This window comes from Lacerta agilis, chromosome 8, assembly GCF_009819535.1.
Source record: "Lacerta agilis isolate rLacAgi1 chromosome 8, rLacAgi1.pri, whole genome shotgun sequence".
In the NCBI taxonomy this organism is placed as follows: domain Eukaryota; kingdom Metazoa; phylum Chordata; class Lepidosauria; order Squamata; family Lacertidae; genus Lacerta; species Lacerta agilis.
In genome coordinates, this window is record NC_046319.1 from 20,262,087 (window position 1) to 20,283,467 (window position 21,381).

A 21,381-nucleotide genomic window follows, 5' to 3' on the forward strand; every position below is an offset into this window, starting at 1 on the left:
TACAACCAAGTTTAGAACAAGCATGGCTGCTGGATCAGGCCAATGGCTATCTAAGTCCAGCATTCTGTTCTCCCAGTGGCCCATCTGAGCATGACAGCAACTCACCCCACCTGCAATTCCCAGAAACTGGTATCCAGAGGAATACTGGTTCTGGCTGTGGAGGTACAGCTTACCCATTGTGGCTAGGAGCCATCAATAGCTTCATCCTCCACGCATTTGTCTTTGAAAGCCACCCAAGTTATTTGCCATCTTGGATTCTTCAAGTTAATCATCAACCCAAATCAGCAATCTATGGTTAATTATGCATGGCAAACCACAAGCTGGATAAAGCATGCAAGCCAAACATTTTTGATGCTATTTCTCTCACTGCGAATAGATTCACTCTGGCTCTGCCCATGTCAGGGAGAAAACCGGAAGCCTTAACAGGTCCTCCCCCCCCAATAGAACTCCTCCCCCCCCCGGATAAATGTATTTTGTCCATTTCTGTGGCTTCTGGGATTTCACCCTTCTTCTGTGCCCACCCACTCTTAAAGCATGAGGCCTAGAAACTTGACTGATGCTTTTTAAACAAAAAGCTGAATTGTAACATTTGAGCCGTGTGCACGCGGTGAATGGGGTGCAGAACCATCACATTCCTACAGTTCTACAAAACAGATAGGCCTACGGTGCAGTTTAAAGTCCCTCAATGGCTTGCCTCAAAACAGGCACCAACCCCCGAACAAATCAGACTTGTTCACAGCTTTAAATCGGACCATTGCTAAAGCAGCTTTGAACGTTGCAGGTAGCCAAGAGTTTTTAACTAGGTAGGAAAACCCTTCCATCTGGAGAACACCAGAGGCTGGTAGTGACAGGTGAGAACCCCTTTCTTCAGTTATCTACTGCAATGCCACAAGGTGGTTAGCACTGAGTGGCATCGGGAGATAGGAGAATTTCACAGCTCCCTCTCTTTAGATCTGTTGCAAAGACACACACTAAGAGTCCAGCTACTTTCGGATGGGGTAGCAGATGCTGTTGCAAACAGCCCAAGAACAGAAAACTTCAAGCCAATGAACTGAGCCAAGTTGACTCAAAGGGCCAAAAATGGGTCTCCCTCAAAGAACATAACAACAGACCCTTTAGATATTGCCCTTGCAAACTACCAGACGCCACAGTTTCTTGCTTGGCTTCTCTTGAACGCCACACAGTGCGTAAGCACATAGAAAGAGGCTTGCCGCTGCAGCAAGCTGGTGGCTCGTCTAGTCCCTCAATGTGCTATCACAGAAGCCAACCAAATGCCCATGGGATGCCGGCAAGCAGGAGCCGACCACAACAACACTCTCCTCACCTGTGATTCCTAGGCAACACTGCTCCTGACAGTGGCAGCAGAACATTTTTCTTAAACTACACTTTGCCGTATGAGCAAGCACAACAAGGCAGCCTTCTGGAACCCAGACCTGTGAATTAAGCAGCGCAGAACCTCCGGATTCTTCAGTGTTACATCAGCACTGGCTTCCAAGTGGGATTTGCTTCTATTGACAGGGCGAAGCGACTTTTAGCAAAACTTGAGCATCGTGGGTGTTCGACGGCAAAATGCTAACAGGCTAAGTGGGGAGTTAACTCCGAAAGCTTGAGAGGTGTACATTTGTGCGGCCAAACAGCATAACCCTTGCAGTATACACAAACCCCAGGAACTGTCTGCTATTCTTCTCCCCAGCACCCAATTTTCTGCAAGCCTGGAAACACATCAAGGTCCTTCCCCCTTCCATAAAAAGTGGCATTGTCCACAATAAAGTGAACAAGAGTTAACACACTCGGAACAGCATTTAGAAACACCCAGAGGAGAAAGTGGGTAGCAGAATTCGCGTTTGGGTTAAGCAAAGTCGGAAGTACAACAGGTGGCCATCAAATTCACAATCTTATCAGCCCTGGTGCCGAACTATTAAACCAACTGAAAACAAAATAAAACCTGATTTTGAAAAACTTTTTAACTGAATTGGCTTTAAAAGCAGAGGTCTTCACTTGCAGTCCTTGCTCATTTTTACTTAAAAAAATAAAAGTTGCAGTGGATTTTATTGCTTTTAGACATTAAAAAGTTCACTCAGAGAGATTGCAGAGCAATCACTGTTTTATCAAGGATAATAATATTAACTTAATTTCGCAGGGTGTGTGTCAGATTTTCCCATGAAACCACACCCTCTGTTCCGAAAACTGCTCTACAGTAAATTCTCATTTTTGTTCAGGAGAGCCTTTCGCCAATGTACTCTGGCTAACATACATCAGGTTATTTCATGTCACAATGATCCCACAAGGTAGGCCAACCTGGAAAAAAAATATCACACCAGCTCTTCAAGTCAGGCCCTCTGTCTGCTGCCCATGTTCCAGGAGTCAAAGGCCATCAATTAAATAAAACAACACAAATCAGCTTCTGGGGCTAATGTACTCACAGCACAGTAAGCCCCTTTGAATCCAGTGGGAATTCTTCTGTCTCATTGAATTCAATGGTGCTTACTCCCAGGAAAGTGAGCAGAGAATTCTAGCCTGGGAGACCTACAGCCTTGACACCCCTTGGAGCTTCATTGAAGGGGTTCAGACGGCCAAGAACCCCGATCCTGGGATAGGGAAGGTCACGGGGGGGGGCCGCGAAACAACCACAGCAAGACTGCCCTTGAGCGTGTGCAGAAAGCGCCCTGCAGCCTCCCGGTGGAGGGTCTGGGATTGGATCTCTAGGCTGCTTCGAGTCCCAAAATACCATTGCCTACAGAAAGACGACTTTTAAAACAAAACGTGCATTTGCAGCTAAAAGCAGAGCAGCGCGCCTCACTCGCCAACCCTGGCTCCTCGAAGGGACGGAGTGCGCGCCAGATAATTCCCAGAAAGAGACCCCGTCCAGGCAGCAGAGGTAGGCAAATGGGACCTGCTCGGGGTCCCAATCCCCCTTCCCGAGCAGGGTGAAGCCAGACAACACGACCAGGGAGGAAGAGGGAACCTCGACAGCTCCGTCTCTGCCGCTGCCCGCAGTCTGGCTGCCTAGGCGAGGCTGGCGCTTGCTCCGGCTGCCGGCACCTGCTGCAAGCGAGCGCGGCGTCGGCAGCTCCCGGCGGCCCCTAGCTCTCCTCGGCCGGCGGGCCAGGCTCGGCTTCTCCTCCACCTTCCCTCCCACCCCGTCGCGGCGCCCGCACTCACAGCCAGTTGCTGGCGTTGGCCGAGAAGGCGGCGAGGATCAGCAGCAGCAGCGAGCGCAGGAAGTAGCGCGGGCTCATCCTGGACGGCGCGGCCGGGCGGGCGAGCGCGGACGGAGGGGCAGCGGAGCCGCGGCGGCGGGAGGCAGGGCCGGCGTGGGGCCGGCGGCGTCGGCGGCGGGCCGCAGCGCAGCCGGACCCGCGGCTGCCCGGGCTCAGGTGCTGCTGCCGCGGCCGCCCGGCGCTCTGACCCGACGGCTCGAGCAGCAGGGCGCAGCCGGGGCTGATGCGCCGGCGGCAGCTGCGGAGCCGGACTGTCAGCTCAGCCAGGAGCTCCCGGGATGGAGCGGCGGGCGGGCGGGGCGCGGCCCCAGGAGGCGGCTCTCGGGGCGGGACCGGGACACCCCTGAGGCGGAGCGCGCGGCGCCCGGGAGCCGCCTCGCTTGCTGCCGTCCGCGTCCCGGGCCGGCCCAGCGCGGCTCGAGGGGGCTTACTCGGGAGTAAAGCGGCGCGGGCTACTCCCGAGTAAGAGAGCGGGCGTCCGGGGAGGCGATCTTCCCCGAGCAATTCTGAATTATGCCTATATTTCCAAAGCACATTTCTCTTCTTTCTCGTTCTCTCTCCCTGCAACTAGAGCTCTGCTGGGTTATTCTGGAAATGCACTAAGCATTCTGCACTAGCTCAGAGAAGCCCTCTTCCTTTTATTTTCACCGCATGTGTTTTCTCAAAGGGGAAGTGCTTGCCTGAATCATCTCCCATCTCTCTGCCTTGGAAGTCCAAACTTCCTGGATGTAGATGCAGGGGACTTCTTAGCCTGGGGAAGGGTGAAGGTTGAGAAATGGGGCACTCTGTGCATGATTAGAGGTGCCTGGGTGTTCTTGCTTTTTGGTTCGCTTTGTATGATATAGAGCTGACAGCTCTGGCAGTGAACACAGCTTTAAAGGATTAGCCAGGGTGAGCCAGGGGAATGGCTAAATCAGGGGTCAGCAAACTTTTTCAGCCATGGGCCGGTCCACTGTCCCTCAGACCTTGTGCGGGGCCGGATTATATTTTGAAAAAAAATATGAACGAATCCCTATGCCCCACAAATAACTCAGAGATGCATTTTAAATAGCCACGTTCTACTCATGTAAAAACACACTGTTTCCCGGACCGTCTGCGGGCCGCATTTAGAAGGTGATTGGGTCACATCCGGCCCCTGGGCCTTAGTTTGGGGACCCCTGGGCTAAATGGTCTGCTTGCTATGTGAGCTCATTTAACTGTTTCTTAAGGGATTGGGACATAAACTGTACTGTACTACCTTCTTGGCTGTTAAATGTGTTGGGTGTAGAGCTCTGCCCACACAATCCCCCTCCTTCCTTTTAAAGGTCAAGTTTCCAGCCCTCAAGGCCACAGAGGGACAAGGTTGAAAGTCTGCAGGCCCTATTACCAGGGGAAACCTCAGCAGCACAGGGGTGGGGCTGAGCAGGTGAGAGTTCAGGGACAGCTGCAGCTCTCCCCTTCCCCTGGATTAGCAGAACCAGCAATTTATGCAAAATAAGCAGAGTTCCGCTAAACTGGGTATATAGCCGAAGGTAGAACAAGGAAAACTGGCATGGGCTGAAATGACGGGCAGGCCTTGACCTGTCCTACAGTGGTGGTTCTTTCTGCTTTTCAGACTTTTAAAAATCCATGCAGAGAAGGCCTGCATTCCTTCCATTGTCTCCTTGCCCAGACAGAGTAGCTGCAGTAGATGAGTAAAAGAGTGTGTGTGTGTGTGTGTGTGTGAGAGAGAGAGAGAGAGAGAGAGAGAGAGAGAGAGAAGCTTCAAATACTTGTTTTAAAGCCCGTTGCCTTTCCCCAAATGCCTCAGCTTGTGCTTGCACTAGTAATAGGATGGGGAACCTCTGGATTTCGATGGACTCCAGCTGCCATCTTGCCTGATCCTTGGCCATGCTGGCTGGGGTTGATGGGAGCTGTACTCCTGCAACACCTGCAGGGACACAGACTCCCCACCCCTGCGGTATTATTTTGGTAGAAGAAGGGTCATCGGAAAAGATGTACCATATAAGCTGCTTTGCACTGAGTGAGAACATGCTGAGCTTCTTCTTCTTCTTCTTCTTCTTCTTCTTCTTCTTCTTCTTCTTCTTCTTCTTCTTCTTCAAGTCCACAGGCCACTAGAATCATAGAATGGTAGAGCTAGAAGGGACCCTAAGAGCCATCTAGTCCAACCCCCTTCAATGCAGGAGACGCAGCTAAAGAATCCCTGAAGAGAGGCCCCGCCCCGCCCCCCCACAACTCTGCTTCAAAACTTTCCAGTGAAGAAGAGGCCACCACCTTCCGAGGGAGTCCATTATTGTCTCGAGTTGCTCCTTCTTAGAAACAATGTTATGGGCCGAAATGTGCAGGTAGCTTGAAATGAAGGTGTGATGTGGGCACGTTGTATATTTTTCCTGGTGCTGCTGTTATTTGGCAGCAAAAGGATCAGTGTCTCTCTGTCTGTATGTAATCAATAAAAAAGAGCCTGGCTGCTCAAACAGCCACTGGCTCTGGCGCCATCTACTGTCAGGCTCCCTGTCTTCCACCCTACCAACCCTGTTTTCCTTGGTATGTGTGTGTGAAACTTCTTAGGTTGCTGCTTTTGTAGTGGCTTTTGCTGCTCCCCTCCTCCCTGGAAGGCCAAACATGGGCAGGTGGGCACCCCTCCCAATCAGCAATATTGTTGTTGTTGTTGTTGTTGTTACTTGGGATTTTTTAAAAAAATCTTCTTCTTCCTCCAATGAGCCAGCAGTTGTGGTATATGTGGAGTCCTCACATTTCATCCTCTCAACAGCCCTGTAAAGTAGGTGAGATTATGAGACAGTGGGTTGTATCCAACAGCAGTCTTATTTGGAGTAGATCAATTGAAATTAATTGACCTGGATAACTTATTCCTGTTAATTTCAATGACTCGCTTTGGAGCTAAGGAAAGAATCCACACATGTGATCCACACACCCACATTTCCCCCCTTAGCTCTCTGGTCAAAGCCCAGCGCCTTTTACATACTGACCCCTAAGAAATCCATATCCGCTAGCTGGGATGTAGCGGACTACCATTTCCAAGGGAAGACTTGGAGTAGACTGTCAGCGAAGCACAGAGGTGATTTTGAGGTCTTAGGCTTTTAGCAGTTGCTCGACTAGCCACTAGAGGGAGACATGATCACATATAACTTAAGACCTGAGCACCATCCCCCTTTGGGGCTGGGCCTGAGTATCTCCAACCCCCCCTCCCCCCCCATACCAAGGTTAGAGAGTTGGACCCTCACAACCACCATTTCTGGAACAGGCTGACGTTTCAGTCGGCCAGTGCTGCAGCAACTCACGATTCCTCATCTTGTTCTGGAGAAGTGGAAGGCTGGTGGTCTCACTGGTCTGGAGAGGTGGAAAGCTTCTTGCTATGTCTGGATAGGGTTCTGAAGGCCTCTGAGAAAGGTGGTCTTCTCCCTTCTGACTGATGGCAATGGGTGGGGGCAGACCATCACGCTTTGACATGACTGGATCTGGAAACTGGTAAGTATCCCAAGTCCATGTTAAAAAGAAGAAGTGGGTCTACCCTCCTACCCCAATTTTCAGAATCTAAGACCACCTTCAGCTTGATCTCCACTGGTCCAATCTTCCCAGCTGCCTGCATCCTAACCATCAAGCACATCTGCCTAGAGTGGCAAAGGAATGACGCTCTACATACCATGCTCTGTGGTTGCATCCTGCTTCCCTGCTGGATCTCCTGCTTTTCACGGCAGTGCCGGCATTGGCATAGAGGTACCAAGGGGCTGGACACACGGAGGCTGAGGGCCAACTTGTGCCTTATAAGGAAGATGCCACAGTGTCAGGTTAGATGGTCATCTGACAGGGATTCTTTAGCTGCGATTCCTGCATTGATGACCCTTGGGGTCCTTGTCAAATAATGCCTGGTCCCCATGAAATGGGAGGTGTGCTATGCAGAACTGAACACAGAGAGCGCTTCCAGACTCTCGCTGTTTTTGAGCGGGATTCAATCACATCCAGGCAAATTCAATCTAAGCACCATCAACGCTGATTGGGGGCTCTTTTGAAACAAAGCCACTTCCTTTGCAATATGGAAAATGCTGGGATCATCTATTCTCCTCGGAAACAAATACTCATTAAGCAAGTTGCCTGGATCCGGAAACATTTATTATGTTATTGTTTTACCATTCTCCTTGGCTCTGTTATCAGAGTCTATTTATTTATTATTCAAGGAGAAGCAATGCATATAGCTGTGGGCAGGGGATTGCGACTGGGCACCACAGTTCCAGTTCTGGGCACCACAGTTCAAGAAGGATACTGACAAGCTGGAACGTGTCCAGAGGAGGTCAACCAAAATGGTCAAAGGCCTGGAAATGATGCCTTATGAGGAACAGCTTAGGGAGCTGGGTATGTTTAGCCTGGAGAAGAGAAGGTTAAGGGGTGATATGATAGCCATGTTCAAATACATAAAAGGATGTCATATAGAGGAGGGTGAAAGGTTGTTTTCTGCTGCTCCAGAGAAGCAGACACGGGGCAATGGATTCAAACTACAAGAAAGAAGATTCCACCTAAACATTAGGAAGAACTTCCTGACAGTAAGAGCCGTTGGACAGTGGAATTTGCTGCCTAGGAGTGTGGTGGAGTCTCCTTCTTTGGAGGTCTTTAAGAGGAGGCTTGACAGCCATCTGTCAGGAATGCTTTGATGGTGTTTCCTGCTTGGCAGGGGGTTGGACTGGATGGCCCTTGTGGTCTCGTCCAACTCTATGATTCTATGAATTGAAAGAGGAGTTATTGTATATTAAAAAGAATTTAGCAAGGGGGTGGTGGTGGAATCAAACAAACTATTAGTACCAAAACTGGTGTTGACCTACCTTAAAGGGCTGTTGCAAGGAATACTCAAGTGAGCACAAGTTAGGGTTGGGTGCTGTCTTGTGTAGCCAGTTACCATGTTTAAAACCAGAAGCAATCTCTGCTTATCCTCAGGCCTTTGTGGTGGGGAGAGAGTCACCCAGTCTGGTTCACTTGAGGCTGATCCCAGTATCTGAGGAAGTGTGCATGCACACGAAAGCTCATACCAAGAACAAACTTAGTTGGTCTCTAAGGTGCTACCGGAAGGAATTTTTATTATTATTTTATTTTGTTTTGACTACGGCAGACCAACACGGCTACCTACCTGCAAACAGAATTTATGATGGACCCAATAGCCAAACTTTATGCAAGGCTCTGGGATCAGGGGAGATCAGAACAGAGATAAATTTCAGTATAGTAGTAGTAGTAGTAGTAGTAATAATAAATAAATAAATAAATAAATAAATAAATAATAGCAACAATGATAATAATAATAATAGGCTGGGTTCAAAGTGCCACATTTATGCTGATGGCATTTTTCATATTATTTGCTTCCTCCTGTTGTTGCTCGTGTCCAACCTGTTTTGGGCATTGCGACACAATTGTGAACCAAAATGGAATATACCGGTAGGAACATAAGAAGTGTCCAGCTAGATCAGGCCAAAGGCTCATCTTGTCCCAGTGGGACACCTGCAAGCAGGACCTGAAAATAGATCATTTCTCTCTCTCCTGCATTGTAGTTACACTGACTGTTGCTCATGGTCCCTTTTCAGTTTTTTTTTTTTTTTTTGCTAGGGCTTATTCCCCTGTCAGCAGTTTTCAAGTGTTACCAGACTGCGATCTATTTTTTCATCTCCACTCTAACTCTGTTGTGAAGGCTTCCGAGTTGTTCACTTTGGAGAAAATAACGCCCACTTCTTCCTTTTGACGTCACGAAGTCTCTGCATCGTGTTTAGGCTATTTCTCATCTCCATGGTGCCCATATTCCTTTTATGGACTGGCAGAGGGCCTTGTAGGTAGTGGCACCTTCCCTGTGGAACACCCTCCCATCAGATGTCAAGGAGATAGGTAACTATACAACTTTTAGGAAACATCTGAAGGCAGCCCTGTAGCTGGAATTTTTAATGTCTGATGTTTTATTATGCTTTTACAGTACAGTGGTACCTTGTTTTACGAACTTAATCTGTTCCGGACGTCCGTTCTTAAACCAAGGCATTCTTAAACCAAGACGTGCTTTCCCATAGCAGCAGGGGACTTAATTTACAAATGGAACACACTCAACATGTTCTGCTTCCAAGGCAAAGTTCACAAACCAAAACACCTACTTCCAGGTTTGCAGCGTTCTAACTCCAAGTTGTTCATAAACTAAGCTGTTCATAAACCAAGGTACTACTGTATATGTGTTGGGTGGGGTATAAATTAAAAATAAAAATAAAAATAAAAATTGGCTACAGCTGGGGCAGGATGCTGCAGCCCAGGCAGTGATTTGCACCAAGGAATATGCCGTGGCAGCCTATTAACCACCGAGCCAGTTTTCTTCCATTGCCAGAAATGGGCTTCAGATCAGCAAATGGAACCTGCTTAGTTTTGCTGCAGCCTGATTATTATTGGCATGTGGTAACCTGGAGGTAGGCCTCTTCACTCGTGGCTCCGGCGTTGCAGAATGCTCTTCCTGCTGAAATAAGGGGTGCCCCATCCGTATTGGCATCCTGCCGGCTACTGATGACACAATGGTTTAGACAAGCGTTTCCCCGATCTCCAGACTTGAATCGGCAGCTTTGATTTATTGTTTTGTTACACTGTTTTAATGGGCTTGTCGTATTGCAGATTGTATCCGACACCAGCTCAGAGTAGACCCATTGAACTTATTTGATTGTGACTACCTTGGGTCCAGGACACGGGTGGCGCTGTGAGTTAAACCACAGAGCCTAGGGCTTGCTGATCAGAAGGTCGGCGGTTCGAATCCCTGTGACGGGGTGAGCTCCCGTTGCTTGGTCCCAGCTCCTGCCCACCTAGCAGTTCAAAAGCACGTCAAAGTGCAAGTAGATAAATAGGTACCGCTCCGGCGGGAAGGTAAACGGCGTTTCCATGTGCTGCTCTGGTTCGCCAGAAGCGGCTTTGTCATGCTGGCCACATGACCCAGAAGCTGTACGCCGGCTCCCTCGGCCATTAACGTGAGATGAGCGCCGCAACCCCAGAGTCGGACATGACTGGACCTAATGGTCAGGGGTCCCTTTACCTTTACCTTGGGTCCATTAATTTCAGGATGGACTTCACTGGATACAATCCATTATATTTGAATTACGCATGTTTTAACACAGTTGTTTTACTTTTTATCTTAATTACCGGGAGATTCTTCTTTTAAAAATTGTTATTCTTGTCATTTTGCTGTTCACTTTTGCTTGTGAGATGCCTTTCTTCCTGAAATGACAGTATATTCTTCCTCTTGAAATGAAAGATTATTATTATTATTATTATTATTATTCGTGGTTTCCAGTCCTGGTTGCTAAGGTGGCCGTGTGATTACTTTACAGAGGACAATCTTCCATTTCATGGTGTCTTCTCTTTGAAGCAAATAGCAAATACCCTCAAGCCAAGCAGGAAATAGTCTGTTCCATTTAGTTAACTTTGGACTGCCTTCCTTGCTTAAGGTTTTAGTTCTTCCTCTGGATTCCTTGAGAAGAAGACTTGAGCTGCAACAGCATGCAGGCTTTCTAGGGCACCCTTCCTCAACCTGGTGCCCTCCAAATATTTGGACTACAGCTCCCCTCAGCCCTCACCAACATGGTCAATGGTCAGCATTGATGGGAGTTGTAGGCTAAACATCTTGTGGGCACCACCTCGGAGAAGGCTGCTCAATGACACAATTTCCAATGAGATCAGTGTGAGTTATTTCTTAATAAACACGTGGATATGACTACATTTCATGCAGAAGTTCCCATGTTCAATTTCCAGCACCTTCAGGAAGAGCTAAGAGAGGCTCCCTGCCTGAGACCCCGAGGAGATGCTGTCAGTCAGAGCAGGCAGTACTGAGGTAGATGGACAAATAGCCTGAGGGGAAGAGCCATAGCTCAGGGAAAGAGCACCTGCTTTGCATGTGGAAGGTCTCAGGTTCAATCCCTGGCATCTCCAGGGAGAGACTCCTGCAGAGCTGCTGCCAGCCAGTGTAGGCAAAACTGAGCTAGATGGATTGCACAATGTAAAGTGGCTTTCTATGTGAAGGATTGTGCTGCAGAACTCTGAAACGTCGGGCCAAACCTTGCGATGTGGCAACAGCCAGCACAACCTACAAGCCTTGTGTGTTCCTGCCATGTGATAAGGCCTTCACAGGAGAGAGCGAGAGCCCAGAAAGCTGAAGAGAGTGATCCTGTTTCCTCCTCCTCCTCCTCCTCCTCCTCCTCCTCCTCCACAGCTCCTCTTCACCCCCTTTTTGCTTCAACCCAGGCTATTTCTGGAGCCTTTTATAGCTGCAATTTGTTTATGAATACAGTAAACAGTCAGTGCGGCCCAGGCAGATGCAAACACATCTGCGGCCGGCAGAGAGGCGAGTTGGGCCTGGGCCACTCGGAGAGGAGAGCACAGCTGGCAGACGGTTGGAGGGTGCCCTTTCCAGAGGTTACAGATGTGCTGCTGGACGTTTGTGGGGATTTATTGTTTCTAATGAGAGGAATTGGTTTATTCCTGAGGTAAGCTGTATAAATAGGAGGGGGGGGGGGAGACGATGTTTCCTGTTCCAGCACAAATGGGAAAGTGGCCTACGAGCATCGCTGCATTGGCCATAAAGCAGCAGCGGCTCGTGCCCATTAGGACTGTAGGGCAGGGAGGTGCAACAGTAGGTGGCGCCAGAGCCAACGACAGGTGGAGGCATGCCATTGTAGTATTTGTTTTACTGTATTTATTTATTTATTGGATTTATATCTCAGCTTTCCTCACCCTCCAAGGAGGTCAAAGGAGGCATCTGTGGGTCTCCCCTTCCTCATTTAATCCCCACAACAACACTATGAGGTAGGTTAGGCTGAGAGGCAGTAACTAGCCCAAGGCCACACACCCAGTGAGCTTCCTGGCTGTGTGGTGACTCAAACCCTGATCTCCTAGGTCCTAATTTGACTCTCTATAACCCCTACACCACACACTTGTGTCAGAAAATGTGACTTGGGTAGGTTTGCATCAGCAGTGCCACCTTGAATAAAATGTGTGCTTGTGTGTGTGTGTGTGGGGGTGTAAACAAAGCAATGCATATCAACTTTGGGCCCTCTCAAATATTTTATCGGGGGGGGGGGGAGAGAAGGGACCTAGGAGTTGGCTCCTATGGTTTGTGGGATGTAAACACAGAGCAGCCAAACACAACACTGCTAGAGTGGACATGAAGGTAACTCAGTCCTCCAGGCTTAACTTCCTGTTTACCTGGACTGAGTTACAGGAACCAGAAGTAGGTGTGGTCTTACCTGGGAACAGGATCCCAAAGAAGACTTCCCATTTTGCCTCGTCGTTTGAACAAGCAGGATGCTCACTCTCAGCTTGCAGCTGAGAGAAGCAGAGGTGAAGCCTGTTCCCCTATGGAAGCAGCTTCACCACATGTAAATAGATTTATCTACACTTATCTGCCTCTTTGAGCCTGTACTGTGACTCATGGATGTCTGTAAGTAAACTCTTTTATATCTAATAATCAGTACTGTATTGTGTCTTTGCTTTTAAGAGGGAAGAAGGGGAATATACCAGGAATATATATTTCTTATAGAGGCTTTAGCAAGCCTATGCAACCGTTTTCTGCTGTGTTTTAAAAGGGAATGTAACTCTGCTAAGTTTGGAGCTTGCTCACACAAGCTGGGATTGAGATATATAAATAATATATACTCATCCACACTCCTAAACATTACCACATGGTTTGCATTGACATTTTATCCCACAGTTCCCCTGCTCCCCTCCAGTTCCTACTAGCAACGAGTCTCTGAGCCGAATGTCAATTTTTGCCCCGACTAGATCCTCAGATTTGGGCTGATGCATTGTGTGTGCGCTGGGTACATTGCGTGGCAATGTCCCTCCTTCCCCGTGAGAAATAATGACACGGGAGACAACTTTATTGGTTGAGCGGCATTGGCTTAGGCACTGGACCCTCACCGACTATATCCGACCCCAACCCCTATGCAGCTGGGGTCCGGAGCGAAAGAGAGAGGATTCCTGCCGTTTCCTGCTTAAAGGGAAGCAGGACATGCCCCCTTCGGGCGATGAGGCGGGAATCCTTCCAATCACGCAATGGCTGAGCTCTCAGTCCCTGTGGGCGTGATCGGGTCGTGGATGCCTGCAATGCCACCTCCTGCGCATGCGCGGAAGTGGTCTAAGGGCATAAGAAGAAGCTGGCTTCTCACAATGGTCAACCAGAAGCCCCAGTTTGGAAGCCCACCAGCTGGACCACAGATCTCGGACCACCTGCAATTCCCAGCCACTGGTGTTCAGAGTCCTAAAACATCTGACAGCGGAGAGATATAACTGATGGCGGCCATTGACTGCCTTCCCCTTCATGAATTTACCTGATCCCCATCAAAGAAAACCGCAGTTGTTAACCTAAGAAGAGCCTGCTGGATCAGGCCAATGGCCCATCGAGTTCAGCATCCTGTTTCCACAGTGGCCAACCAGATGCCTGTGGGAAACCCTCGAGCTGGACGCCAGCGCAACGGTAATTCTCGATACTGAAGGCATTTGCGTGTTTGTGTGCGACATCTTCCCCTCCGGCCGGCCTTTCCCTTCATCTTCTGTCCTCTTGTTTTGCATCCAAACATCCACGGAATATCAGCAGCAGCAGCAGGACGCTGGAAAGCCAATTTCCTTTCCCCCGCTGGGGTCCGTTATCATTCATTTGCGCTCTGAAAGCGAAGGAGCGGCGAGGAGAGAGAAAGGGAGAAAGAGAGCAAACACCCCACAGAGTATTTCAAGCCCAGCACAATATATGGCTTTGTTTTGGAAGGGTTTCTTCGCATAAACCATCTCCTGCGAGGCTTCCTAAGAACAAACAAAAGAGCAGAGAGAGAGAGAGAGAGACCCCTTTAGCTGAGTTGGAATGATTGAGGGCAATTCAAGAACTCTCTTGAGAGGGCAAGGTGCCAAGAGGGGGTGGGATGGAGGATCTCCCACCCTTTGCCAAGGGTAAAGGACACAGGCGGGTGTCTCTGGACAAAAGGAGGACCACCATTCATTGGTGGAGCTGCTCAATGGGGATGGGCTGCAAGCATTGATGGATGGCTTTGGAAGCCAAGCGAATGCTGAAATGGAAGTCTAGGGAGGGGCAAAGTGAGGATGGGGGAATCCTATGTTGAAAGCGGGTGGCTGATCACTGGGCAGGTCAACCTAAGACAGGGCAAGGAGGCATGGTTTTTAACCAGGTGGCGGCTGAATGTGGCCCTCCACACCTCTCAATCTGGACCCCAGAATTCCTCCTGAGCTGCAACCCACCCTAAGTAGTCCTCCTTTGCGCACCCTCCTTGAGCTCCAAGGAGATTCTTCATTGTGCCATCGCAGGAAATAAAACGAACCACTTGTGTAATACGTAAATGGTATAAAATACCAGGAATGCCGGAAACACGTCTAAAATAAGATATGCAGCTTGATATATAAATTAAGAGCCAGTCAGTTGCAAATAATTTTTTTTTTTTAAAAAAAATTACAATTAAAAATTGCAATGTATGAGAACAGCAGCTGGGCAGGGTAGATTTAATCAAGGAGTGATTTCCTCTCGAAAGAGAAATCTAGCCACAGTCTCTGTTAATAATTTGTTTGAATTTGCGGAAAGGTAGGCCAGGTGCCATTCAGAAGTCCTACCTGGAAATTCTGAGAATAGGAGTTGCCAATGCAATTCGGTTTCTTTGTAAAGCGAAAAGCCAAAGATCCTATAACCCCCTCTGCATGGGGGGAGGGCAGGCTGTAGGGGGTACCCTGCAACTGGGCATCCAATACAGCAGAGGGCAAGCAATTAAACCTAGTTTCAGTGGAAATCCAATTGCATTCGGGAATAACTGGATTCTCCAAGTATCTCACATGGCTTACTGGCAGATGCAGGGTGAAGGGGGAAGAGGAAAAATGCAGCGCAGGGAACAAACCTTCCAGTACAAGGATATGCAATACTGAATATCAGTGTTCTTAATCTGACAAGCGAGAGTGGATTTCTCCTGGAGATAAGCCAGAGGAAGGAAAGAGTTTATGGATAAACCTAGAAATTGCACTTTGTTGATAAGGGGCTTCTACAGCCCCCTGCCATACTGATCCTGTTGGAGGAGCTACAGTAAAATAGTAGAATTGTAGAGTTGGAAGGGATCACCAGGATCATCTAATCCAACCCACTGCAATGAAGGAATCTGTGTACCCAATGTGGGGCTTGAACCCACAGCCCTGAGATTAAGAGTCTCGTTCTCTACCATGTTTTTGCCTGGCTTCCAAGGAGCCCTTGAACTCTGACAATGCCTCTTGCTTGCCTGGATGGAGAGGGGATGTGGGTAGAATCTTGCCTACTGAACAAAGGTCAGTCTAGCTCAGTAGTATTGCCTACACTGACTGGCAGCAGCGCTCCCGGTTTTCAGATGGGCGGCATTCCCAAACCTACCTGGAGATGCTGGAGATGAAATTTAGGGATGTGAGCTGATGCTTTTGCATTGGACACGAGAAAGTGTTCTCCTTCCCAGGAACTTGACGAAATAAGGCAGAGCAGAGGAGTTGGTTGTGGTACTCCAAACATAACCAGACAAGGTGTTCAGAGAACTTCTAGCTCAAACATAGTTCGTGCTCACTGCTTAAGCCTAGAAAGGACCCCAAAATTTCCAAGCAGGGACCACTGGGTTCTGTCTCCACTGTCAGAGGATACCAGTTGTTGGGAATCACGGCTGGAGAGAGTTGCTGCTGCACTCAAGTCTTTCTTAGAATCATAGAGTTTTAGAGCTAGGGTCCCGTGGGTCATCTAGTCCAACCCCCTGCAATGCAGGCTTCCCAGAGGCACCTTGTTGACCACAGGGAGAACAGGGATGCTGGGCCAGATGTGGGTGGAGCTGTGGTCTAAACCACTGAGCCTCTTGGACTTGCCGATCAGAAGTCGGCGGTTCAAATCCCTGCGACGGGGTGAGCTACCATTGCTCTGTCCAAGTTCCTGCCAACCTAGCAGTTTGAAAGCATGCCAGTGCAAGTAGATAAATAGGTACTGCGGCGGCGGGAAGGTAAATGGCGTTTCCGTGTGCTCTGGTTTCCGTCACAGTGTTCCATTGTGCCAGAAGTGGTTTAGTCGTGCTGGCCACATGACCCGGAAAGCTTTCTGTGGACAAATGCTGGCTCCCTCGGCCTGAAAGCAAGATGAGAGCCACAACCCCACAGTTGCCTTTGACTGGACTTAACCGTCCAGGGGTCCTTTGCCTTTACCCTTACCTGCCTCTGATCTGATCTGTTAGGGCTCTTCTCAGGTAACTAAGCCCTGTTCTCAGCCTTACAATCTGAAAGGCGCAACAGAAAATTAAGGAACGCGGCTCGTAGCATGACACAAAAGGAAAAGTGATTGGGAGGCAGGAGGGAAGGAATGCCTCAGCATTAGCTCTGTCTCGCTGATCTACTGTGGGAGCCTCTTTTTTTTTGGCTGAAAAGAGGGCTGAAAAAGGTCATTCAATTAAATAAGCAAATGGGAGAGGGGGAGGAAGCCCCATGTCCTGCCCCACCCCACCCCCACTTCATTCATTTTAGCTGGATCTGGCAGCAACAGACCAGTTAACCGAGAATCATTGGGATCCTCACAAAACTTATCCGTTCAGAGTTCACCCTGGCAAAACGATGGCCGTTAAACCGGTTTCAAAACAGTTCAGGTTTGTGCATGGTGCGGACACACCTAGAAAGCTTGGTTTTTTTTTTTTTTTTTGTCAGAGTCTGCAGCAGCCGGCAAGAAGCGAGAGGAGGCAAGGGAACAAAGACATTGGAGGACATTCCTAAACATGTCGAGGATCATTAAACAACAACAACAACAACAACCACTCTGAGTAGATTTGGACGCTCTGCAGCTTCAGGCAGTCCAGGGCTTTCCTTGGCCCCCTGGACAAGCGTGCAAGAGAGGAATCTATTTCGAGATGGCATTGCCACCTGTAGCCTGGCACTCTGATTCACCCCCCCTGTTGTTTTAGAAGCCACCTGGAATTCCACCCCCTGCCCCCCCAATATATTTAATCAACCCCTGCTCCGTGCCTCCTGAAAGCATCTTCCAAGGCGGTTATGAATCTGAAATCCTGTTAGTCTTGAATTAATTGCCTTTTCTCGCAGGGCAGTGGCCTGGAACTGTCTGCCGAGGCCAGTAATCATTAACCGGAGGGGGTGAGCCCTGCTAAAAAGGCTCGTGCTGTGCCTGGCTTCGGGGGAAAAAAACCTAGTGTCTCTGCTACCCACAGCTCCCCCCCCCACACCTCCCTGGGCTTTCTCTGCGGAGACTTTCTTCCCCCATACATCAGCCAACCTTTTATCTAGGACGGGTCAGAGGGCTGCTCAACTAGATTTATTTATTTTTAACCACAAAGAAAGGATAACAAAATTGGGCTCATCTGGCTCATTCAGAACAAATGCGACTGCCCTACCCAGTCCTCACTTTCTGGCCCTCAGAACACTCTCCACAGGTCCTGCTTCACACCTGAAGTATTTTTTAGCTTGGCTGGGATGTTTCCTCGAACTCTGAACTCCACTTGCCTGGGCAGAGAGGGGAGTATGTGTCAGCATGTATAGAAGTTTGCCTACTGTACATATGTACCACTTGATTGTAGGGGGGAAGTCTCAAAGCTGTTTACAAAATAATAATAATAATAATAATAATAATAATAATAATAATAATAATAATAATAACAACAACAACAACAATAATAATAACAATAAGATAACCACAGCCCTTAATCTAAGGGGTGCAGAAAGTCAAACCACAACAGAATAGGCTAAAACAACTTACAACTCCTACAAACCTTTTAAGCGTTTGGATAGATTTGTCTAAAGAAGAACGTCTTCATCAGGCGCTGAAAAGTGTAAAGTGAAGAATGCAGCCTGGCTGATATCAATTGGCAGGGAGTTCCAAAGGGCCTGGAGCTGCCGCACTTAAATGGCCCACCAAAAATGGCAGCAAAACTGAACCATCAATAGGCAGCAAAATTCTCAGTGTTGATCAAGTGCCTGGGAGAAGATACCAGTTTTTGCCTGGCACTGAAAGGATGTTAGGTGCTAGGCGGACCTCACCGAGGAGAGCATTCCACAAACAGGGAGCCACCACTGAAAAGGCCCTTCTTTCCTTTGTCGCTACCGCTGAACCTCTTGGGGTGGGGGACCTAGAGGACACCCTTAGATTAATTCATAACTGTCAGAGTGGCAGACCAGAAGCTGGGAGACCAAGGGTCAAATATTCAGCAATGAAACTCGACTTGGGCCTAACCTCTCGCCCTAACCTGCCTCACAGGGTTGTTGTGGGGATTAAACAATGAGAGGGAGTACCTTGTACGTTACCTTGAGCTCCTTGGAGAAAAAGGATGGGATAAAAATGCAACAAACAAATAAAAAACTTTTAAATAAATGGGGAAAAGTCTGAGTTTAAACAACACTGGAAAATGGTGGAGTGCAAGAACATTCTCCCCCACGCTTCTGTCTAGCTGGTGAGAACCCAGTAGAGCTTTGGGCAGTGGTGGCTGGTGCCCATTGGGACTGGTGGTGCGGAAGGCAAGGAGGCCAACAGTAGGTGGCGCCAGAGCCAATGACAGACAGAGCGGATTCATTCTAGTTTTGCCTCTCCACCCCACCCCCACCCCAAGTTCTACAAGGTGCATCACTGAGTCTAAGGAGGAAGAAGCGGTTAGGTCTCCAATTGAGCATCATTTACAAATCACCCTAGCAGAACCTGGATGCAATCTGTCCATTCATAATTTTTGTTTGTTTGTGTGCTGCTTTACAGACAGAGATCTAAATGACCTGCAGGGGCTGAAAGCGGAGATCGGCAGGCCAGCTTCTCATGCCTAAAACTGATGAGATAATTTTAGAGCCAGAATTTCAGAGAAGAGCGGAACTCAGGGAAGTGTGAAGCAGTGAGCAGTAAATGAACGGAAGCTGGATAAATGCTTTTATTTTCTGCATCCGCCTTTGCCAACCTTATCCTTGAAGCTGGGGGGTGCTAGTCTTGCAACGACCCCCCCACCCCGACAGGAATGCTCAAGTGCAAGATGGTCAGTTTCTAGATGACCTGGACTTCAGCTGCCATCATCACTGACTGTTGGCCTTTGACCTCGGTGTCTCTCTGCCCAAAGCCATTCATCAAAACCCCTGCAGCATGGCAGTTAAGAAAGTGATCTGTGCACCAGTGACACTGTTGGACTTTTGCCTTGCCCAGGACATTGTTAGAAGGCCTTTAGCTGCGATTCCTGCAAGGCAGAGGGTTGGACTAGATGACTCATGGGGTCCCTTCCAACTCTGCAGTTCTATGATTTTAACATGATGTCTCTGCAGACCCTCCAAGTGTCCCTATTTTCCAGGGACGGTCCTGGATGTACAGAAGCCTTCGCGGTTTCTGATTTGACCCAAAAATGTCCTTGTTTTCCTTTGGATGTCCCTATTTTCTCTAGAGGGTATGGCAGGATGTGACCTCCGAGCCAAGGAGATAAGTAACTACACAACCTGTAGAAGACATCTGAAGGCAGCCCCGTTTAGGGAAGTTTTAAAATGTTTAATGTTTTGTTATGTTTTTATGTACATTGAAAGCTGTCCAGGGTGGCTGGAGAAAGGACAACAAAAACAACAACAACAACAATTTATTTATACCCCGCCCATCTGGCTCCCAACAGAATATTAAAAACACGATAAAACATCAAACATTAAAAACTTTCCTAAACAGGGCTGCCTTCAGATGTCTTCTAAAAGTCAGATACCAGTTGTTTATTTCCTTGACATACGATGGGAGGGTGTTCCACAGGGCAGGTGCCACTACCGAGAAGGCCCTCTGCCTGGTTCCCTGCAACCTGACTTCTCGCAGTGAGGGAACTGCCAGAAGGCCCTCGGCGCTGGACCTCAGTGTCGTGTCTGAACGATGGGGGTGGAGACTCTCCTTAAGGTATACTTAAGGAGGGCTGAGGATATAATAATAATAATAATAATAATAATAATAATAATAATAATGGAATAGAAGTCCTATTTTCATTGGAAAAATGTTGGAGGGTATGGACATGGCTGGACCTTGGCTCCCTTCCCCCCAGACCATTGGCCTTGCTTGCTGGTATGGATGGTAGCAGCAATCCAACATCATTCTCTCATGTTCCCAGACCTTGCCTTTGGGGGTTGTTGTTGTTGTTGTTCAGTCGTTCAGTCGTGTCTGACTCTTTGTGACCCCATGGACCAGAGCACGCCAGGCACCCCTATCCTCCACTGCCTCCCGCAGTTTGGCCAAACTCATGCCAGTCACTTCGAGAACACTGTCCAACCATCTCATCCTCTGTCGTCCCCTTCTCCTTGTGCCCTCCATCTTTCCCAACATCAGGGTCTTTTCCAGGGAGTCTTCTCTTCTCATGAGGTGGCCAAAGTACTGGAGCCTCAACTTCAGGATCTCTCCTTCCAGTGAGCACTCAGGGCTGATTTTTTTAAGGATGGATAAGTTTGATCTTTTTGCAGTCCATGGGACTCTCAAGAGCCTCCTCCCAACAGAATATTCTTTGGGGGTTAACTGTGGTTATTTAAAATAGGCAGCGAGATTGATGGGGTGCAGGGGGTTCAAACCTGCAACCAGGTAAAATCTGAGGATCATGCTGTGGTTGGAGATGAGGAAGGCGCTGAATTAAAATGCTGCTTGTGGCTCCAGCTTTTGTTGTTTTTTTTTTTTAAAAAAAACAACGCCCATTAACAAATCTTGTTTCAGGTCTGTGTGTGACAGAAAGGCACCACGGCCTGTATGAGCTCCATGACTGGGGAAGGGTGGAGGGGGAGGACGGACCCTTGGGCGACGCACGCCAGTTTGCCCAGCCTCGCTGGCGGGATTAAGCAGGATCCCTCCTCACAACTGTGGCTCGGTGGGCAGCATGAAACAGGAACTTCGACTTCCCAGACAAAAAGTTATTTTGGTAGCGCTGCGTAAACCTTTCCCCCTTTGGAAAATGTGACACGCTCTGATCCCCGCTTTTGTATTTGCTCACCAAACACTAATTAAGGCATGTAATGAAGACAGGGGCGTCCATTAATAAAGAATAATTATGGAGTGGGATTAGGCAGCTTATCGGAAACAGGTGGCGGTGAGGAGCCCGTCTGCTTGTTGGGCAGGGGAGGCATGAGCTAACCTTCTCCCACTTGTCCGGGGACCGGGGGGCTAATCCTGGGAACAAGGCCCCACCTTTCGCCGGTCCCCAGAACAGCC

General features: G+C 48.7%; 1 protein-coding gene across 1 annotated transcript in view; it reads right to left on the minus strand.

Moving 5' to 3' along the window:
• The window catches only part of WNT4 (Wnt family member 4), a 49,633-nt gene extending 46,353 nt beyond the window's left edge, over positions 1-3,280 (minus strand). Inside the window, exon 1 of the mRNA XM_033156452.1 lies at positions 3,163-3,280. Within this exon, the coding sequence (XP_033012343.1) occupies positions 3,163-3,239 (77 nt within the window). The 5' untranslated portion in view covers positions 3,240-3,280. The remainder of the gene's footprint in view (positions 1-3,162) is intronic.
• Positions 3,281-21,381: the final 18,101 nt, after the last annotated feature.